General features: G+C 38.7%; 2 protein-coding genes across 2 annotated transcripts; one reads left to right on the top strand and one right to left on the bottom strand.

Moving 5' to 3' along the window:
- Positions 1-2,780: 2,780 nt before the first annotated feature.
- On the bottom strand, positions 2,781-5,087 carry MOCS3 (molybdenum cofactor synthesis 3). The gene has a single exon (XM_051633195.1). It carries the CDS (start codon positions 5,055-5,057, stop codon positions 3,657-3,659), a length of 1,401 nt encoding a protein of 466 aa, XP_051489155.1. The 5' UTR covers positions 5,058-5,087; the 3' UTR covers positions 2,781-3,656.
- A 45-nt stretch (positions 5,088-5,132) lies between these two features.
- DPM1 (dolichyl-phosphate mannosyltransferase subunit 1, catalytic) lies at positions 5,133-15,968 on the top strand. Its single transcript, XM_051633196.1, has 9 exons — positions 5,133-5,272; positions 5,405-5,504; positions 7,522-7,555; positions 9,719-9,795; positions 9,898-9,923; positions 10,506-10,601; positions 12,073-12,141; positions 12,426-12,540; positions 15,583-15,968. Exons 1-9 carry the CDS (start codon positions 5,166-5,168, stop codon positions 15,685-15,687), a joined length of 729 nt encoding a protein of 242 aa, XP_051489156.1. The 5' UTR covers positions 5,133-5,165; the 3' UTR covers positions 15,688-15,968.
- Positions 15,969-16,683: the final 715 nt, after the last annotated feature.

Here is a 16,683-nt window from a genome sequence, read left to right as displayed (position 1 = left end):
GGCATTTTGAAATATCAAGTGAAAAAAACCTCAGGTTAGGTCTCTGAAACAAAGAGTGCATTGAAAACCCAGCAAGATAATTTCCACTACAGTTTTTTTCCTGGATTATTGCATGTACTATTCAATTGCTCTGCTCCATTTTATTCTATCTCCCTGGTGTTTTTTCAAAGTAACTGTAAAAAAGAAACACATTTTCACAAGCGAACCTCAGCTATTGCTAAGGTTGAATTGCATCTTACAACCTAGAGAATGATTTGGTTTATTAACTTGCAGTGCCACCTAGCAAGCACCCTTAAAATTTGTTTCCTGGTGTAGTTTTACATAGGACAGCTTAGAGCTTTCATATTTAAAGAAAAAAAATTTAAAAGCAAATTTGCTCTTGTAGTATTTTTAACATCTAGTGCATAGTTTAGAACAGTTAAATTTATATTAGAAATTAGGCTTACAAATAGAATCATAACAAAGATGCTCACATACTTAGTATTCTGGTATATGAACTCTGAGAATAAGTTTTGGTCATAACCCCTACATATTTGTCTGCATATAGTTCCAGTAATTGTTGAGGGACTTTTTTGAAATCATATACTTTGATAGTAAGTCAGTGCTGAATTTATTGAAGTTTGGAGATGAGAGGCTCCTGCCACCAAAATAAGGAGGATTCCAGCTTATCAAGGCACATTAATACCTTGTATGCAGACACATTAGACTCCTGTGAAAGCTGGACCAGCTTTATTTGCCTTGCCTTAAAATAACAGCCACCTCCCAGGACAAAACAAGTTTAGATATTTAACTCTTTCTATTACCCTAAACCTCTAACAGGAAGCTGCCTCCTATTCAGCTGCTGTGCCAAACTCTAGTGAGCTATTTTGATAGAGAGCACAACCGAAGAAGCAAAAAGCAGCTTTATGACATCAAGAGAAAAGGATGGACAGGAAAATACACTCTGCTGATTGACCTGATCCTTTCTGATCATGCATCTTGGACCAACTACACTGTAAGCTCCTTGAATAAAGCAATTCGTCTTCATTTGCACTGCCAACATGTATCAGTATTTAGACATTACTTTGGCAGCAATACAAAATTTTATTGCACTTTTACTGCTTCTCTTATAATTTTTAAGCAGAGTTCTGCTATTGTACTTCCTGGTGAACTGAGAAACCACTACATGCTTTACGGGTTCAAGAAATAAAGCAAGTCAATACAAAAAGATACATTTCCAATAATAACAACAGTTTTGGCTTAGTTGTGATCCAATAAACCTTGATTTTACAGCCTATCTCCAGAGTCCAGCACTGTGTGAGAACTGCATTTACAGGAAGACCCATGTATCACTTCAGCAAACCAAGCAGAAAAAAGAAAGTAAAATAAACTAAAAGCCACAGGATGCAAAGAATGAAGTCTTGAAAAGCACTACAGACCCCATCTTTATTGAAGATGGATGACAGATGTTTTCGTATTTGCTGAGAACTGAATTGCTATTCTATGTCAAGGAAGGAAATACACTTTTCCAAAAGAAACCTACATTTTGCATATTGTCTTGAGACCATAATAAAGCCACTAGTTCTTTCCAGAATAATCACCTCTATCTTGTATGGCTCCATTAGTTTTGCATAGAACTCTATGCAAAAATAGCAGATGCATTTTGTATGTTATAGTCCAATCAGAATTTTGGATCTTAGTCCCTACAGATCAGCAAGAACGGTCTCTCCAAAAAGCCATGTTAAGAGAAAGGATCCTTAAAATTAATCTCTTGTCAGCCTGACTTGATGCATTGATGTTTTTTGCTAGTTCTGCCATCATTCTATGGTTCTAGTCCATTTTCATTCATCCTTATCACTGTTTTTCCACAGACTTCTCCAGACACGCGAGATTGTTTTCTATACAGCACCAAGACTCTGTTTGGTTTCCTGCTTGAAAATGTGCTATGAGAAATGCAGTAATAAATTTGCCACCAAAAAAATCTTCCACCAAACACCACAGGCAATAATGTCACCTCCTTTTCTTTCACAGAATTTGCATACATCTGCTGCTAAAATGTTGTAACAAGGGAAAAGACTTTACACATTATTTCTATCCAATGGAAGGAGCACTTGGATTTAGAATCAAAAAGTCTTTCCTCTCTCCTCATCTTGCTTTGAATACTGAAAAGGAATCACTTTTTCAGGTCAGGTGGATAAGTGACACACCATCTGCTGTTTAGCACTGGAAAGCTGGCTGTTCGAGAATTGCTTCTGTTGTTACATTTTTGTTTGCCTCTTCTTGATATCACAGTAAAGAAAGAAAAATGAAAACACAGGAGAAGCAAGTGTCTCTGCCTTCTAATTCTCAGAAACTGAAACCCACCAGAAGCCAGATACTCTGACTGAAACAAGCTTCCACAACCTGTCTAGAAACTGATGACCCTCTCACTACACACCACAAAGCACTAGTGCTAACTTTCAGTCATGGCCTTCAACATTTTCACTGTCCTCTAAATTGCAAAAGACAGGACTCTCTATTTATAAGTTCACATAAGTGTCTCCTTTACAAGAGACTAAGATTATTATTGTTAGAACTCAATGACATGTTATAATAAGGTAGGTGGTGTCGATGTTCTCAAATTTATTTTACTAAAATATGCCTTTTTGACTACTAATTACCATGACACTATTATTTTTTTTGCCGTTGTATAATGCTAAGATGAGTCATGTGGGTTTTTTTCCTCCTCAAGAAGTAAAGGAAATCCATACCTTAATAAGAAGACAATTAGTATGCTTAAGTGATGAGGACTCAGACAGCTCTCAGTTGGGAAGCTATTTATTTCTCTTTTCATTCAGTTAATGCACAAGAACTTTTTAGGTATGTGTAGCTCTTCATGCCAGTTAACAAAATAATGCACTACAGCTGGAGATGTGCAACAACCTCGATGAACAGGGAGAAAACTTATGAGCTTTGTACTTGCAGAAAGACCACATCTCTCTTTTTCCCTCTCACCTCCTCTCCATCCCTCAGTCTCTGAAATCTTCTAAGACCTAGCAAAAGTATTTTCTGTATGTTTTATACATTTTCTGGGCTCAAACTTATATCTTGTTAACATTTAACCTCAGTTTCTCTATACAAGTACAACACACTTTTTTTTGCCAGCCAGCAAACAAGGATGGATGGCCCTGGAAGTTCTTAACAGAACTTAACACCCTTGCTGCAGGTGCTGTTACTGGCAGCAAGCACTTCTCTTTCATAAACACATGATGCTTCTACAGAGAACTAAAGATGTTGACCAAAACAGTCTTGTCAGCATTGTCTTGGCAATCTCCCATTATAAGCTTAACATTGCTACTGACCAGCTAGAGGAGTTAGGTTTGGGTTTCTTTATTCACTGCATGCACCATTTCCATTCATAAGGCAGTGAGAACAAGTAAAAAATTCCAACACTTGATTCCTGTGCTCTGTCACTCTCCAGGCTACCATTATTAATTAGGAGTCCATGCAGAGTTCCACATTTTTATAAAAATAATCATATACAAAAATACACACATTTTGGGGAAAAAAAACATCATTAAAAAAGTAACATGGTATTTCTATCTCCTATTTTATCCACATGATCTAGTCATTACACAGAGAAGATGAAACCCTACAGAATTTACTACGATTTATTTTTTTTTAGACCATTTATATTTCTAATACTGTGGAAATGTTGGGTCAATTTTAGTGGACCAAGCCATGAGCCCCCCTTTAATATCCTTGGCTAAGACAGAACCAAACTCTTTGACAGGTAATTCCTGCAGAATTCTTACAGCCTTCTGGGAGTCATTTCCCAATTTGCAAACAACATATACAGGCAAAGACGTTTGGCCATTAGTTCTCTGCTTTTCTTCACAAATTCTTTCTTCTAAATATTGCAGATATTCTTTATCTTTCTCCTCTAGTTTGCTCAGAGGCACGTGGACAGCATGAAGCAGGCGGCAGATTTCCACTTCCACCTGCGGCCGAACATCTAACAGTACATGAGGAACTTGCTCATCCAACAGTTTTTTGTACTGCTCTACAGATATCCTGTCTTTACTGGACAGCAGATTTAAAGTCCTGCACTTGTCTGTTGCAGAAGAACCACAGAATGCCTCATAATCCTGCAGGCAGGTGACAGATGGGTTGTCACCACAAACAGCACAGTCTGGCTTCTTGGGTCTTAACTTGATATTGCGAAATCTCCCTTCAAGGGCATCAAACACGAGCATGAACTGACTGAAGGAGGAACCCATTCCCGAGGCAATCTTCAGCACCTCCAAGGCCTGGATGCACCCCATGATGCCTGGCACAACGCCCAGCACCCCTCCATCTGCACAGTTAGTCACCGTCTCTGGTGGAGGGGGCTTGGGGAAGAGGCACCTGTAGCAGGGCCCTCCCTGGTAGTTGTACACGACGAGCTGCCCCTCCAGCCGGAGGGCACTGCCGGACACCAGCGGTTTCCCAGCCAGGACACAGGCGTCGTTTAGCAAGTACCTGGTGGGGACGTTGTCGGAGCAGTCAGCGACGATGTCGAACTGCCGCACCAGCTGCAGGGCGGTGCGGGGGCTCAGGGCCCCGCAGTAGGGCACGTACTGCACCGTGGAGTTCAGCAGCCGCAGGGCTGCCGCGGCAGACGCAGCCTTGGGGAGCCCTCGGCGGGCCTCCCCGTGCAGCACCTGCCGGTGCAGGTTACTCGTCTCCACCACGTCGTGATCCACCAGGCCCAGGCGGCCCACGCCGGCCGCGGCCAGGTACTGGGCCAGGGGGCAGCCCAGCCCGCCGCAGCCCACCACAAGCACGGAGGAGCGGGCCAGGAGCAGCTGCCCCCGCACGCCCAGCTCCGGCAGCACCAGCTGCCGGCTGTACCGCAGGATGTCAGCGGGGCTCAGGGAAGCCCGGGCGGGCAGCGGCGGCAGCTGGTCGGGAAAGGCGGAGGCGCCCTCCTCCGTGGCCGCGGCGTCCTCCCCTGCACGCCCCGCCAGGAGGTCGGCCAAGCGCTGCCGCAGGCCGCGCAGCTCCTGCTCCCGCCGCCCGATCTCCGCGCTCAGCCGCGCGGCCTCCGTGCCCGCCATGACCGAGGGGACCGCGACCCCGCACCCGCCGCTTCCGGCCGCGCCGCTTCCGGCCGCGCCGCGCTCCCTGATTGGCTGCGGCGCCCGCCGCCGGTTCCGGGTGCCAAGATGGCGGCCGGCGGCAGCGAGAAGGTCTCGGTGCTGCTCCCCACCTACAACGAGCGGGAGAACCTGCCCCTCGTCGTTTGGCTGCTGGTCCGCACCTTCCAGGAGAGGTACCGGCCCAGGCTGGGGGCGGTGCGGGGTCCCTGGGTGGGCGCGGGGCTGCCAGAGCTGCAGGGAGAAGGGACACAGGTGGCGAGACTGGGGTTTTCGCTTGTTCATTTAAAAAATCACTCTCGTTTCAGTGGAAACAATTTTGAAATTATCGTCATAGATGATGGAAGCCCGGATGGGACGCAGGAAGTTGCTGAACAATTGGCAAAGATATATGGACCTGATAAAATAGTGAGTTGTGTATTTTGTATTATTTGTCCTATGGGAAAGTATCTGAAGACCTTAGAGAACTGGAACAGACTCCCTGGATCCTGCACTTCCTTACATCCTTAAGCAAGTTATTGAAGTTTTCCCGCAGCACTTCAGACAGGTGTGAAATGACCGTGGTCCTGCAGCGTTAGGAGCGAACGTGCAGAATCATGAAATGGCATTTGCAAAATGTTTTCAAGACTTAGTGTGTTGCTGTGTCCTCATGAGTAGTGAATAGTGGTTGTGTGTGTGCTTGGTGTGTGCCTGAGGGGGAGATGAGGTTTGGATAAGCTTTAATTTCATTTTATATGACTGCAGGAATAGGGAAATTGGAAAGATGAAAGCTAGTCTGGTCTTGTGATTTATTTTTAATCTGTCTGGTCACATTCCTGAATAACAGGACTGTTTTTTCTTCTGTATTACCATATAACCATCAATTATATGCAGTGAGATACTGTCATTTGTTGAGTCTTTATGGGTCATTAGAGCAGCTTTTTTTGTGGTGAAGGTTTTATCACAGAAGAGTGTAAAAACTCAATGCTCAGTTTGACAGCTCTGTGCTGTAAGCAGTGTCAGACCCTTCTCTAGTCTGTAACTGTGTAAATGTAAGGTTTTAACAAGTATTTTTTAAATACCATTTTTAGAGATTACTTTAAGAACAATGTATATAGGACATTTTAGAGTCTTCTATATACTAATAATAGAAAAGTTCAAAGTAGTTAGCCAGCCTTTCCTCACTGCTTAGGAGTTTAATTTCAAAGTCTAACTTGTGGACCAACCCCTGCAGCAGGGTTGAGTCCAGCACATTTGAGTGGAATTTCTTGGAGGCACCACTATCTGCTCACACTGATATTACTGCAGTGTAAATCAGCTGCCATTTATCATTAAGTGAATTGTCATTGTTTCCTGATAGTTTTGTTTTTCTCTTGAGCAAAGTCATTGTTCTAATTTGTGTCCAAATAACCCTGTGGGGCTTCTGACTCTGTGTTATGGTTACTAGTCATGGGATGTAGTTAATGAGAGGCCAGCATACTCAAGGAAGTAGATGAGGAATCAAAGGGATTTTTGTGATTAATGTTCACATTTGACTATTTAATAAAGAAAAAAGAAAAAACAGAAACCAAAATAACACATTAAGAAGCAGTAGTGGTTGCTCACTCTTTCTTATCCATGTCCTTCTCTGTGTCATGTTGCTTATGGCGTCTCAGATAACACATTAAAATTAGCCAAGATTTAAAAGTGAGATTTAAAATGTGTTTCTGAAGTATATTCAGATGACTGATTAAACATCTGCCCTCTGCTCCCCAAATGCTGACTTAGATCAACAGCACTCTAGAAAGAGCTGAAAGCTAAATTACTGTCATGATGATTTTAGATTCCTCTTTTGTTAGTAGTGGTGTCCCCTTCTCCCTCTGCACTTCATGCTGCCCTGCAGGAGCTCTTGGCCCAGGTTTAAAGCTTGGTTACTCCTATCCTGAAAGATTTATAGTATATTGTTCTATGGTTGTTATTCATGGGTTACATCTGTCTGCACATGAATACCTGGACATTTATATTCAGTACCAAAAGGATGCTAAATCACTTTGGGAAACTTGCTAAAATATTTGCTGTTACTGTTTGTCATTCCCTAAAAGTAGTGGTACTGGGGAGGCTGATCAGATTTATAACTGTATTTCAGAGAGTAGAATCTGAGGAAATCCATTGGTTACTAAGATGGTCCTTTTGATTTTGCTTTGCTTTTTAACTGCAGAACCACCAAGTAGGCTTAAAAGGGGTTTGTTTTTAAATAAGACTTGATCAAATGCTTGTTTAATATAATGGTTGTTGCTTCCATATTTTGTTGGATATATTTATTTTTATATGTTATCTAGATTTCTAAAAATGAGAAGCACATTTTAAAATGTTCTATACCTTGAAAATAGCAAATTTTAAGGTGTCACTAGAATCAATTTTAAATTGTACTTCAAGTAATACATATGTATTTTAATATATTCTACAGCTCCTAAGACCCAGAGCAAGAAAGTTGGGCCTTGGTAAGTCCCTTAATAACTCTCACTAGTACTGCAAAAAAATAATAAAAAAACAACCTGCTGTATTCTTTGATTCAAGTGTATGAAGATCCAGAAGAATCATAGTAAAGCTCAAAAGCAGAAATCTATTATTTCATCAAGTTTTTTTAAGCAAGCCAGCTTAAAAACCACACACATAAAAATCACAGAGTAATATTTTTAACAAGCTCCCCACAACCTCCAACCTGAAAACAATGTTCACTACAACTCTGTACAGCTGTGTTTTCCTGTTAACATCCTGCTGCTTCTCCCCCCAGCTCCTGCACTCCCTGGTTACAGAATGAGGGCTCTACATTGAGAAACAATATAATGTTTTACAAGAAGAGCTGCTGGATTTGTGTGTAACCTGCTGATCCAGAGGGGACAGTGGTGCTTTCTGTGCAGACTACATATGTGCAGGATGCTTCAAAAATGGGACTATAGTTTGTGTGATCTCCAGAGAAGGCTAGGATGTTTTTCTGACATGTATTTGGACAGAGCTCTTCACAGTTAAACCCATTTCAGTGTGAATTATTACTCTAATTCAATAAAAAAATATGTATCTGACAGATGTCCAGCTCTCCAACTACTAAATATTGCCTCACCAATTAATCAACATGTGAACTGAAGGCTTTACAGTACATTGCAAAAGTTACAGGCATTGCAGAAATCTCACTAATGTGGGAGCCAATCTTGTGCTATTGAGATTGATCATTAAAATTTGCATGGAATGATGTAGGACTGTAATTTTATAGCTCTGATGCCATATTCCACAGAATATGTAAATTGAGGTTGTCATTATTTGCTTTTTAAAAAAGCAGATACTCTAGGAAGTAATAAATGACATTAAAACTGTCATAAAATAGAAGCGTTTCCGTTAAGATTCATGTCATATCCTTAGCTCTCTTTTCCTCTAATAGGAATGGAGAAAATGGTAAAATGCAATACCTTGATTAGTTTTTTGTTAATCGGTATTTGCCTTTCTTGTTAACTGTCTTGGCAACCCTCACCTCCATGTGATGGTAAAGCATCTGACGTGCCCTATGTACTGAGTACAGCAGCTCAGTAATTTTTCCAGTCCACTGAACAAAAATAAAATTCTAATTTTTATAATGAATTGTCTATTTAAATCACCTTTTAATACCTTTTCTACATCTCCTATATCTAAGAAACTCAAAATGTTTACATATCTGCATTTTTATGCTATCTTTTCATCCTCTGTCCTGATGTGACCAGTATTATTGATTAAAACTGACTGAATTTAATTTTTTCATGTACCATGTCTACTACTCAGTCACAGTACACAGATCTGTGACACTCCTACTGTGTAACTTTGCAAACAAATGGAAAGAAAGGAAAGACAAGTTGTTCATTAACCAGGAGTTCAGTTTTCAGTGAGAGTGCCTGCTGAGGACATCAACTGAGAGTGTTTTGTTTTCAGTTTTATCTACTCTTTATGACGTTACCAGAAAGACTCAAGAGTCATTTGGCTCAGTGAAGAATATAGGCCAGTTTTAATCTCTGTTGTTCTCTCTTTGGAAGCAGTGCTATCTTGGAATGATATGAGTCAGATCAGAAATTTGCATTATTGAGGAAAACAGTAACAGCAGGACTTTTTCCAGCTCTTTTCAAGATGGCTACCCCAGTTCATACAGGATGAATAAAATGCAACAAAATCTATAGTAAGAAAAAAAAAAAGACCCTCTAGAGATTAGGTATCAATATAATTCATGGTGTCAGGGAGAACAAACCAAAATCTGTACACTATTAATAAACCCTTAGTCTGGAAAGTAGGATTATTTTGTTGCCTGTGTCTTATTCCAGCTTTCTGTGGCTCATAAGGACCTAAGGCACTTCTGGAAATGTTATTTCAAAGTGTGTCCCACTTATCAAGTAATGTTTCTCAGTATTTCTAGTGCAGCAGGGTTTGCCATTGTTTATATTTCTAAAATCTAGTGCTGAAATTGTAGGGAAAAGGAAAAGTAATTTTAATGTTTGACCACTGATACATTTAAAAATAAATTTTAGGAGTTTTTAATTGATCCTTTTCTAGTATAACTTAGACCTGTTAGAAAATAAGTGAAGACTGTGGCTAGATTGCATATGTTAAGATAGTGAGGGAAATTATTTCTGTGCTGTTTTCATCAGGTACTGCTTATATTCATGGAATGAAGCATGCCACTGGGAATTTTATTGTTATTATGGATGCTGACCTCTCTCACCATGTAAGTCTATTTTATGTACTGTGGTTTTAGTCTGTTATAATTAATTTATATCTTCTGTTCCCACCCCTTTCTCTTTTCTGATCTGTTTTCCTTCCATTTCAGCCAAAATTTATTCCAGAGTTTATCAGGTAGGTGCCAACTGTAGTATGAGAACATTATTTCTGAACATTTATTGTTGCATAGTAACACTTGAAAGCTTTACACTCTTGTATAGCTGTCTAGCTGTAGTAAAAAAAAATGGCAAGGCAAGAATTCAAATAAAATTGATTGCACCTCATCAGATTTGTCCCAAAATAATCCAGAAAAATAATTAGTTGCTAACCAGAACAAAAGTCCTGAAGTTTCAAGTTGAAGAGTGTATGTGTGGTTAAGTACTTTTCTTCCTTGTAATGATCGTTCAGCTTTGAGAAGTACAGATATAAACATGAGTTAGTCTTCATAAATAATTTATGAAGCAGTCTGTGAAATTCTCTGACATAGCTGGAAAAATATAATAAGATTCCCTAAAATAGTTCTTTTTAAGAGAACAATTAGCAGGTTTTTACATGCATAATGGTTATAACTGCTGTGACTCTTGCTTTCCTCTACTTATTTCTCAAAGGTTTGTAGAATATAGGTTTTGTACTGAAAGAGTTATTGTTATTTTGAAATGTGTACTACCTTCATACAAATATTCCTCCTGTTTTTCTGACAAAACCAATTGCTTGTAGAAAGCAGAAAGAAGGCAATTTTGATATTGTATCTGGAACAAGATATAAAGGAAATGGAGGAGTATATGGCTGGGATTTGAAAAGAAAATTAATCAGGTTAGTATTTTTCTAGATATTTATATATAAATTTGTTAGTTAGAAATGTGTAAGATTTCCAGGTACTCAAATAATGAATTGGTTGAGCTGTACTGAGAATGTAGTCAATAACACTGGGTACTGAAAAATTACATGAAATAATAGAAGCATGCATGATTTGCAAATTCTTGGGTTAAAACCCACCAAAAAAGAATGTAATTATAAGAGAAAGTGTGAGAAATGGGTCCAACACTGGACAAATGTACATGGTATCAGAGTGGAACAGATTTTCAGCTTCATCATCAAAAGAATGAGCAGAGGCTATGACATTTTGTCAAGTTTAAAAGACACATTTAGATGGTTTTAAGATCTATAGTGATCTTTTCCCTAAACAGTAAATTACTTACTAAACCCCTCTGTTGACTCTCCGATTTGTCCTAAGTTAAGAATTATCTGGCACGATCAATGTCAATAAATCATTACTTAGACCTTACTGGAAGGTGGTTACACTGAGCACTGGGGAGAAGTTTCTCCCAAAAGCAAAGAGGAAAAAATTATGTCAACATTGTATAAGCATATGGAGGCTGGATTCCCTGGTTTACAGGGACCTAAAGATTTTCAGGAGGTAATCAGCAAGTTTCTTGTGCAAAAAGTCTCTCTCTTATGGTATATTTAAGAGAATAGGCATAAGTAAGGCTGATTTATAAGTTATTGTAAAGAATTAGGAGCAGAATTTGTGTTGCCAGTCAGATCTGGAGATGGTATCAACAGGGACTGTATTTGGATTGCTCTTGTTTTTTAATGGCTGGAGTAAGTGCTTATCTTCTTGTGTATCTAAATAAAATATACACTCAAAAAAAGGAAGAGAGGTAAGTTGATGTTAGAGAGGAATCCTTGTACATCATACTGGTGAAGAACTTGCACATCTTCCAGTGTGTAACATAACCCTCAGCAAGACCATCATGGCTGGCTTTTCAACCTCACAACAATTTTCTTTTGTTGAGCTTTTTTGCCTATGAGAGCAGTGTAAACTAAACCTGAACCATGATTTTCTAAATCCAAGTCTCACATTTGTCCAGGAAGCATCTTATTTTCTGCTTACAGTGAATGTTAGTGAGAAGAAAAATGTTGGTTTGACTCTAGTCAAATTTCTTTTGTATTGCATTACTGTGTAGTTGTACTGACAGTTTTACCATAGAGAAACAGGTTGTAAACCTAATTCCTAAAAATCATTGTTTTTCCCTTCATAGAGAAGTTCAATAATCTACTAATCAACATTTGAAAACTAAAATTATGAGTTTTGGCTTAAAATGAATATTTATTAGTCAAATCTAGCACTGGAAACACATTAGAAATACCGTTGTTTCATATTAAGCAATAAAAGGTTTCTTTTTTGCCTGCTAGGATGATATTTACTTACTTTCTAGAAATTCTGCTTGATCTCTTGGAGTTGTGTACCGAGCAATTTTGACATTCATGTTTTCTTTCACAGTCGTGGTGCCAATTTTCTAACTCAGGTTTTGCTGAGACCAGGTGCATCAGACTTAACAGGGAGTTTCAGGTATGGGTCTGATTTCAATTCATGAAGTTTATTTATAATCAAGAAACTGCTGAACAAGGAACTGGAGTAAGAACAGACCTTCTTTAGTGAGGACTATTAAATCTTTTTGGAAGGGTGTAAGAAACAGTAGACTAGATTGCAAAAACTATGACTTTGTTAAAGATTTTTTTTAAATAGTGGTGATATGAGTGACTCATTACAGGTAAGATTTCAACACATTATCTTGATTTCTGAAGTTCAGAAATTGTGCTTTAGGTTTAATTTTTTTTTCTAATCATTTACAGGTTGTACAGAAAAGAAGTGTTACAGAAACTAATGGAAAAATGTGTTTCAAAAGGATACGTCTTCCAGATGGAGATGATTGTTCGGGCTAGACAGTTAGGATATACTATTGGAGAGGTATAGTAAAGGTTTTAATAAGTATATTGTGCTTGCATTTAAATGTACATACAGATTACTGGGAGCATAGGAAATTTTGTGTGCTCACAAGAAGCAGCAAGATTTTCAAATGGATACAAAGAAATTACATATATAGAACTCTCTGTTTCCAGCTCTTCCAGGTGCATACCAGATCTGAAATTCCAGTTACTTATTCCCATGGCTGATGTGCTTCTCAGATCAGTCTCTATTCCTGTTGCCATTTCTTTGGCTGCACACAATTTTTCAAAGTTGGGAAAGAAGTGAAAATATACCATGGAGCTGCTCTGAGCCATTTCTTTCCTCCTTCATTTTGTACAGATATCTCTAGTTAGGTCTCTTCAAATAATTTTTTTTTCACCAGCAGCCTGATTCTGTTTCAGATTTATTCTGTTCTCTGTCCTTTATTGCCTTGTTATTTTCCAGCTTCCAAGCTATCACAACTTCCTACTTTTAAACTCTTTGAATGTACCAGCTACAACCATTGAAAAAGAACACCAAACGATTGATAGATCTTATATTTCCAGCAATCTGATTGCTGCCTTTTGTATTTCATTGAATTGCTCTTGCTGGTGTCTTTAAAGATGATTCACTGGAATTCTCTTCACAGCCAAATCTCAGAACCAGTTCTTTGTAATCATTTTTATGACTGAGAGTTGTCAGAGAATCCTGTTGTTGGTGCTTGTCTCTCAAAAACGTATATATTGCATTTCTTTATCAACAAAGTATTTCCACACAATTTCTTCCACCTTTCTTGCTTATGGAGCAACATCACTTTCCTGTGTAGCTGGGGTTGGACCCTAAATTTCCTTGGTTTTCACCTCCAGCTGTACTCACATATAGTGTTCTAATATTGCTGAATTAAATCCTCACCTGTCTGTGCATCCAGATACTGAAACCTAGGGTTGAAATGAGGTTTTATTTACTATACATTTTTAAAACAGTAAAATACACTTCCCTAGCTTTAAAAAAAATGCAATCTTGAGTTGCTTGTACTTTTTCAGGCTGCTGCTTTTTCCTCTCCTATTATTTGATCCCACCACTAATTTATGTACATGCCTCTGCTGGTTGTATAGCATCAAATATAAGATACTCGTCCTCCGTTTCAAAGCCTGACACAGTCTTCACTAGGCCTGATGTCTCCCAGTCAGTGGTGAGACATGGGCTTTGTTTTGGGAGGGGTCAGTTAGGCCATCCTCCACAATTCATCTTGTTACATCCTCCAGTAAGCATGATCTTCCCTGCTCCTTTGGTTTCTCACACATGGGAAGTGTTCTCTCTAACAACTGAAAAGTTGCTTCATTATTCTGCTTCCACCCTGTCTGTAAGATTTCTGTTGTGGTATCTCTAAGACACTTAACAGTGTTCAGATTGCTGACAAGAGCCTATAAAAAAGACTTGTATTTTTACTGTGCTGTGTATCATCAATGTTGTAGCTTCCTGGGGCAGGACAATTTTCCATTACATTTCAAGTATATTGATACGGTATTTCCTGATCAATACTTATGATCTATTAGTACTGAAATTCCAGAAGTGGTGACACTTGCATGTCTTAATTCCTGGTTTGCAGGTGCTGCAACTCTATGGGCAGAATAGGAATTTTTATGCAGTTGTAAAATGTAGATATGGTTGTGAGGATCAAATATTTCTTAAGCAGAATTGAAAACTAAGATTGAGAGCTGCCAGTGTATAAGGAACAAATGGATAATGAGATGAGGCTATACCTGAATGATCTCATGTGCTCCTGTGTTTCATTTTGCTGTACTTATTTACCATATGTGAAATGTATCACAGTACATGGAAAACATCCTTTGAAAATGCTGCTTTTAAGACAAATGCTAGAAAGGGCAATGTCCAGCAACAAGACAGGTAGTTAATTCCTCTACTGAAGGGAAAGACTGGACATGTTTTATTAGATGAGATATTAACCATTTTTTTCATCACTGGTCAGGAAATGTCATTTCTGACACCCTGCACTGACGTATTCAGTGATTTCTGTCCATGCCCTGTAGATCAGCTGTCTGTAGTTGCCAGGATTCTTACTGGGATCATCAAAGGGATCCTTCTAGGAAGGCCAGTGTCGTTGTTGAGTCTATCTCCATGCCTTTTTATGGATCTTCTTACAGTCTTCTTGCCCTGGGTGCTCTTCTACCACGGACTCATCTGCTAGAATTGTGAGAAATCCTCAGTCCTGGCACAGATGCAAGGGTGTGGTGATTCTTGTGTTCCACTTGCCAGATGATTTCGGGTTGAAACTGCCAGCAGAATGCTAAGCCAATTTTTTAATGACTTTTGCAATTGCAGTTCTTTATTTTAGCCCCTGAAGTAATTCAGTTTTGCACACAAATATGTGTGGAAATTCTTAAATATTCTAATAGTGTTGGCCAAATGTCCTGTCATATGTCATTTGTATGTGGTCAAATTACTGAGAAGCCGTATGTTCCTGACATGAATAGTGAGTTAATCTGGACAGTATGATCACTTCAGTAAGGTAACCAGAATTGGTGTTTTAAATGCCTTCAGTCCTGTAAATAATCTATACAATGATCAAAGACCAGTAAGACAGGTATTGCTTGTAAAATGTGCACTAACTGCCCTATTCAGATGTCATCTTCTGGCCTGTGGTGAGGCTGAGCAGAGTGCTGTTCCATGGTGGCAGAACATTTTTGCCTTCCTGAGGCAGGTGTTGAACTTAGCTAACAAGGAAACTGGTGAAGGTTCATTTTAAGCCCCCAGGCTTTTAGTGCACCTGAACTATTCAGTTTGTTCTGACTGATGTATCATCCAGCCACTGAGTAATGTCTTTGGAGCATCTTTAAAGGTGATAAACCAAATAATTTCATGCTCCCCAGCTATGGGGCAACATTAAAGCCACTGGTAAGAACTAACACAAAGGAAGCCAGTCTAGTGCTTGCCTTCTTACCATGTCTAAACATGCTGTAGTTCAAAGGCCATTCTTTTGTTTATGGAGTGTCTGATTATTTAGGTTTTGAACCTTAAAAATAGTTTTGCTTGTTTCAACAGGTTCCTATTTCATTTGTGGACCGTGTCTATGGAGAATCTAAACTGGGAGGCAATGAAATAGTCTCCTTCTTAAAGGGACTCTTGACCTTGTTTGCTACAACATGATAGTTCATCCTAAATTAACTTATTTAGAAAAATGCTTTCTGACATCTGTGTGGTTTTTAATATATAATAGCAGAAGCTTGATAATTTGTGTGGGGACCAGAAGACCTGCTATAAACTAACAATTAACAAACCACCAATCATGAACTAAATATATTGTATGCCAAAATTCTCCTTTCAAAATAAATGAACTGTATGTTAAACTAAAAACTAATAAAGACTAATGCTCTATTCTATTTTTGTAAAAATAATGAAGTCCTAATAAAGAACACAAAGCTAAATGATCTCCTGCTAGAAATGATTCATTATTTCAAAATCATCTTTAGCTTCTGCTGAATAAAGACAAGCAAGGACAAAAAAAAACAACAGAATTTATCTTATCCTTGGTCTGTGGTTTGCAGATAGTATTTTAAATACATGTCAATTAGTTCTCTTTTAGTTGCCTTTCTTTCTTTAGCACATACATACATGTATCTTAAAGCAGATAGTTAGAACAGTTTCTACAGAACTGAAAATAGCTTGCAATAGCTAAGAGGAAATACAGATGAGTGCAGCAATTTGTTCTTTGTAACATTTTTCCTAGACTGGAAAGAAGGAATATTCTTTGGATAAGAAAGAAGACCCTATGTGTGGAATAATTTTGTATCCTGTGTGTTTGTTCAGAAGCAGATATTCCCTTTTCCTGTTTTCTTTAGAAACTAAAAATCTATAAAAGAGGAGTATGACATGGTGCCTAATCTCAGGGTGAGAGAGGACCCTGTTCACCTCACTGAAGACATTTGAGAAAATTTTCTTATGTCAAATAACAATTGGCAATGTGAAATCTGTATTTGTTTCAGATTCTGATGAACAAAATACAGAATAATACTATTTTTTTTCTTTTGCTGTTCGATAGAGAGCTCAGAAATTATTAAGCCCTTGCAATCAAATATGCACTTGGAGGAATGGGAAAATAAGGAAGCAAGAAAATTAAATTATTCTAATCACGGCTTTATATTT

The sequence above is a fragment of the Apus apus genome, chromosome 15 (assembly GCF_020740795.1).
Source record: "Apus apus isolate bApuApu2 chromosome 15, bApuApu2.pri.cur, whole genome shotgun sequence".
Lineage (NCBI taxonomy): Eukaryota > Metazoa > Chordata > Aves > Apodiformes > Apodidae > Apus > Apus apus.
Note: the sequence above shows the minus strand (reverse complement) of the source record. Positions and strands in the feature narration are given on the sequence as shown.

Bases quoted from the DNA above. Each gene is read 5' to 3' on its own strand.
- MOCS3 (XM_051633195.1), bottom strand. From the start codon at position 5,057: ATGGCGGGCACGGAGGCCGCGCGGCTGAGCGCGGAGATCGGGCGGCGG.
- DPM1 (XM_051633196.1), top strand. From the start codon at position 5,166: ATGGCGGCCGGCGGCAGCGAGAAGGTCTCGGTGCTGCTCCCCACCTAC. The intron at 5,505-7,521 runs GTGAGTTGTGTA...TATATTCTACAG, and splicing joins TATATGGACCTGATAAAATA to CTCCTAAGACCCAGAGCAAG. The intron at 9,796-9,897 runs GTAAGTCTATTT...CTTCCATTTCAG, and splicing joins ATGCTGACCTCTCTCACCAT to CCAAAATTTATTCCAGAGTT.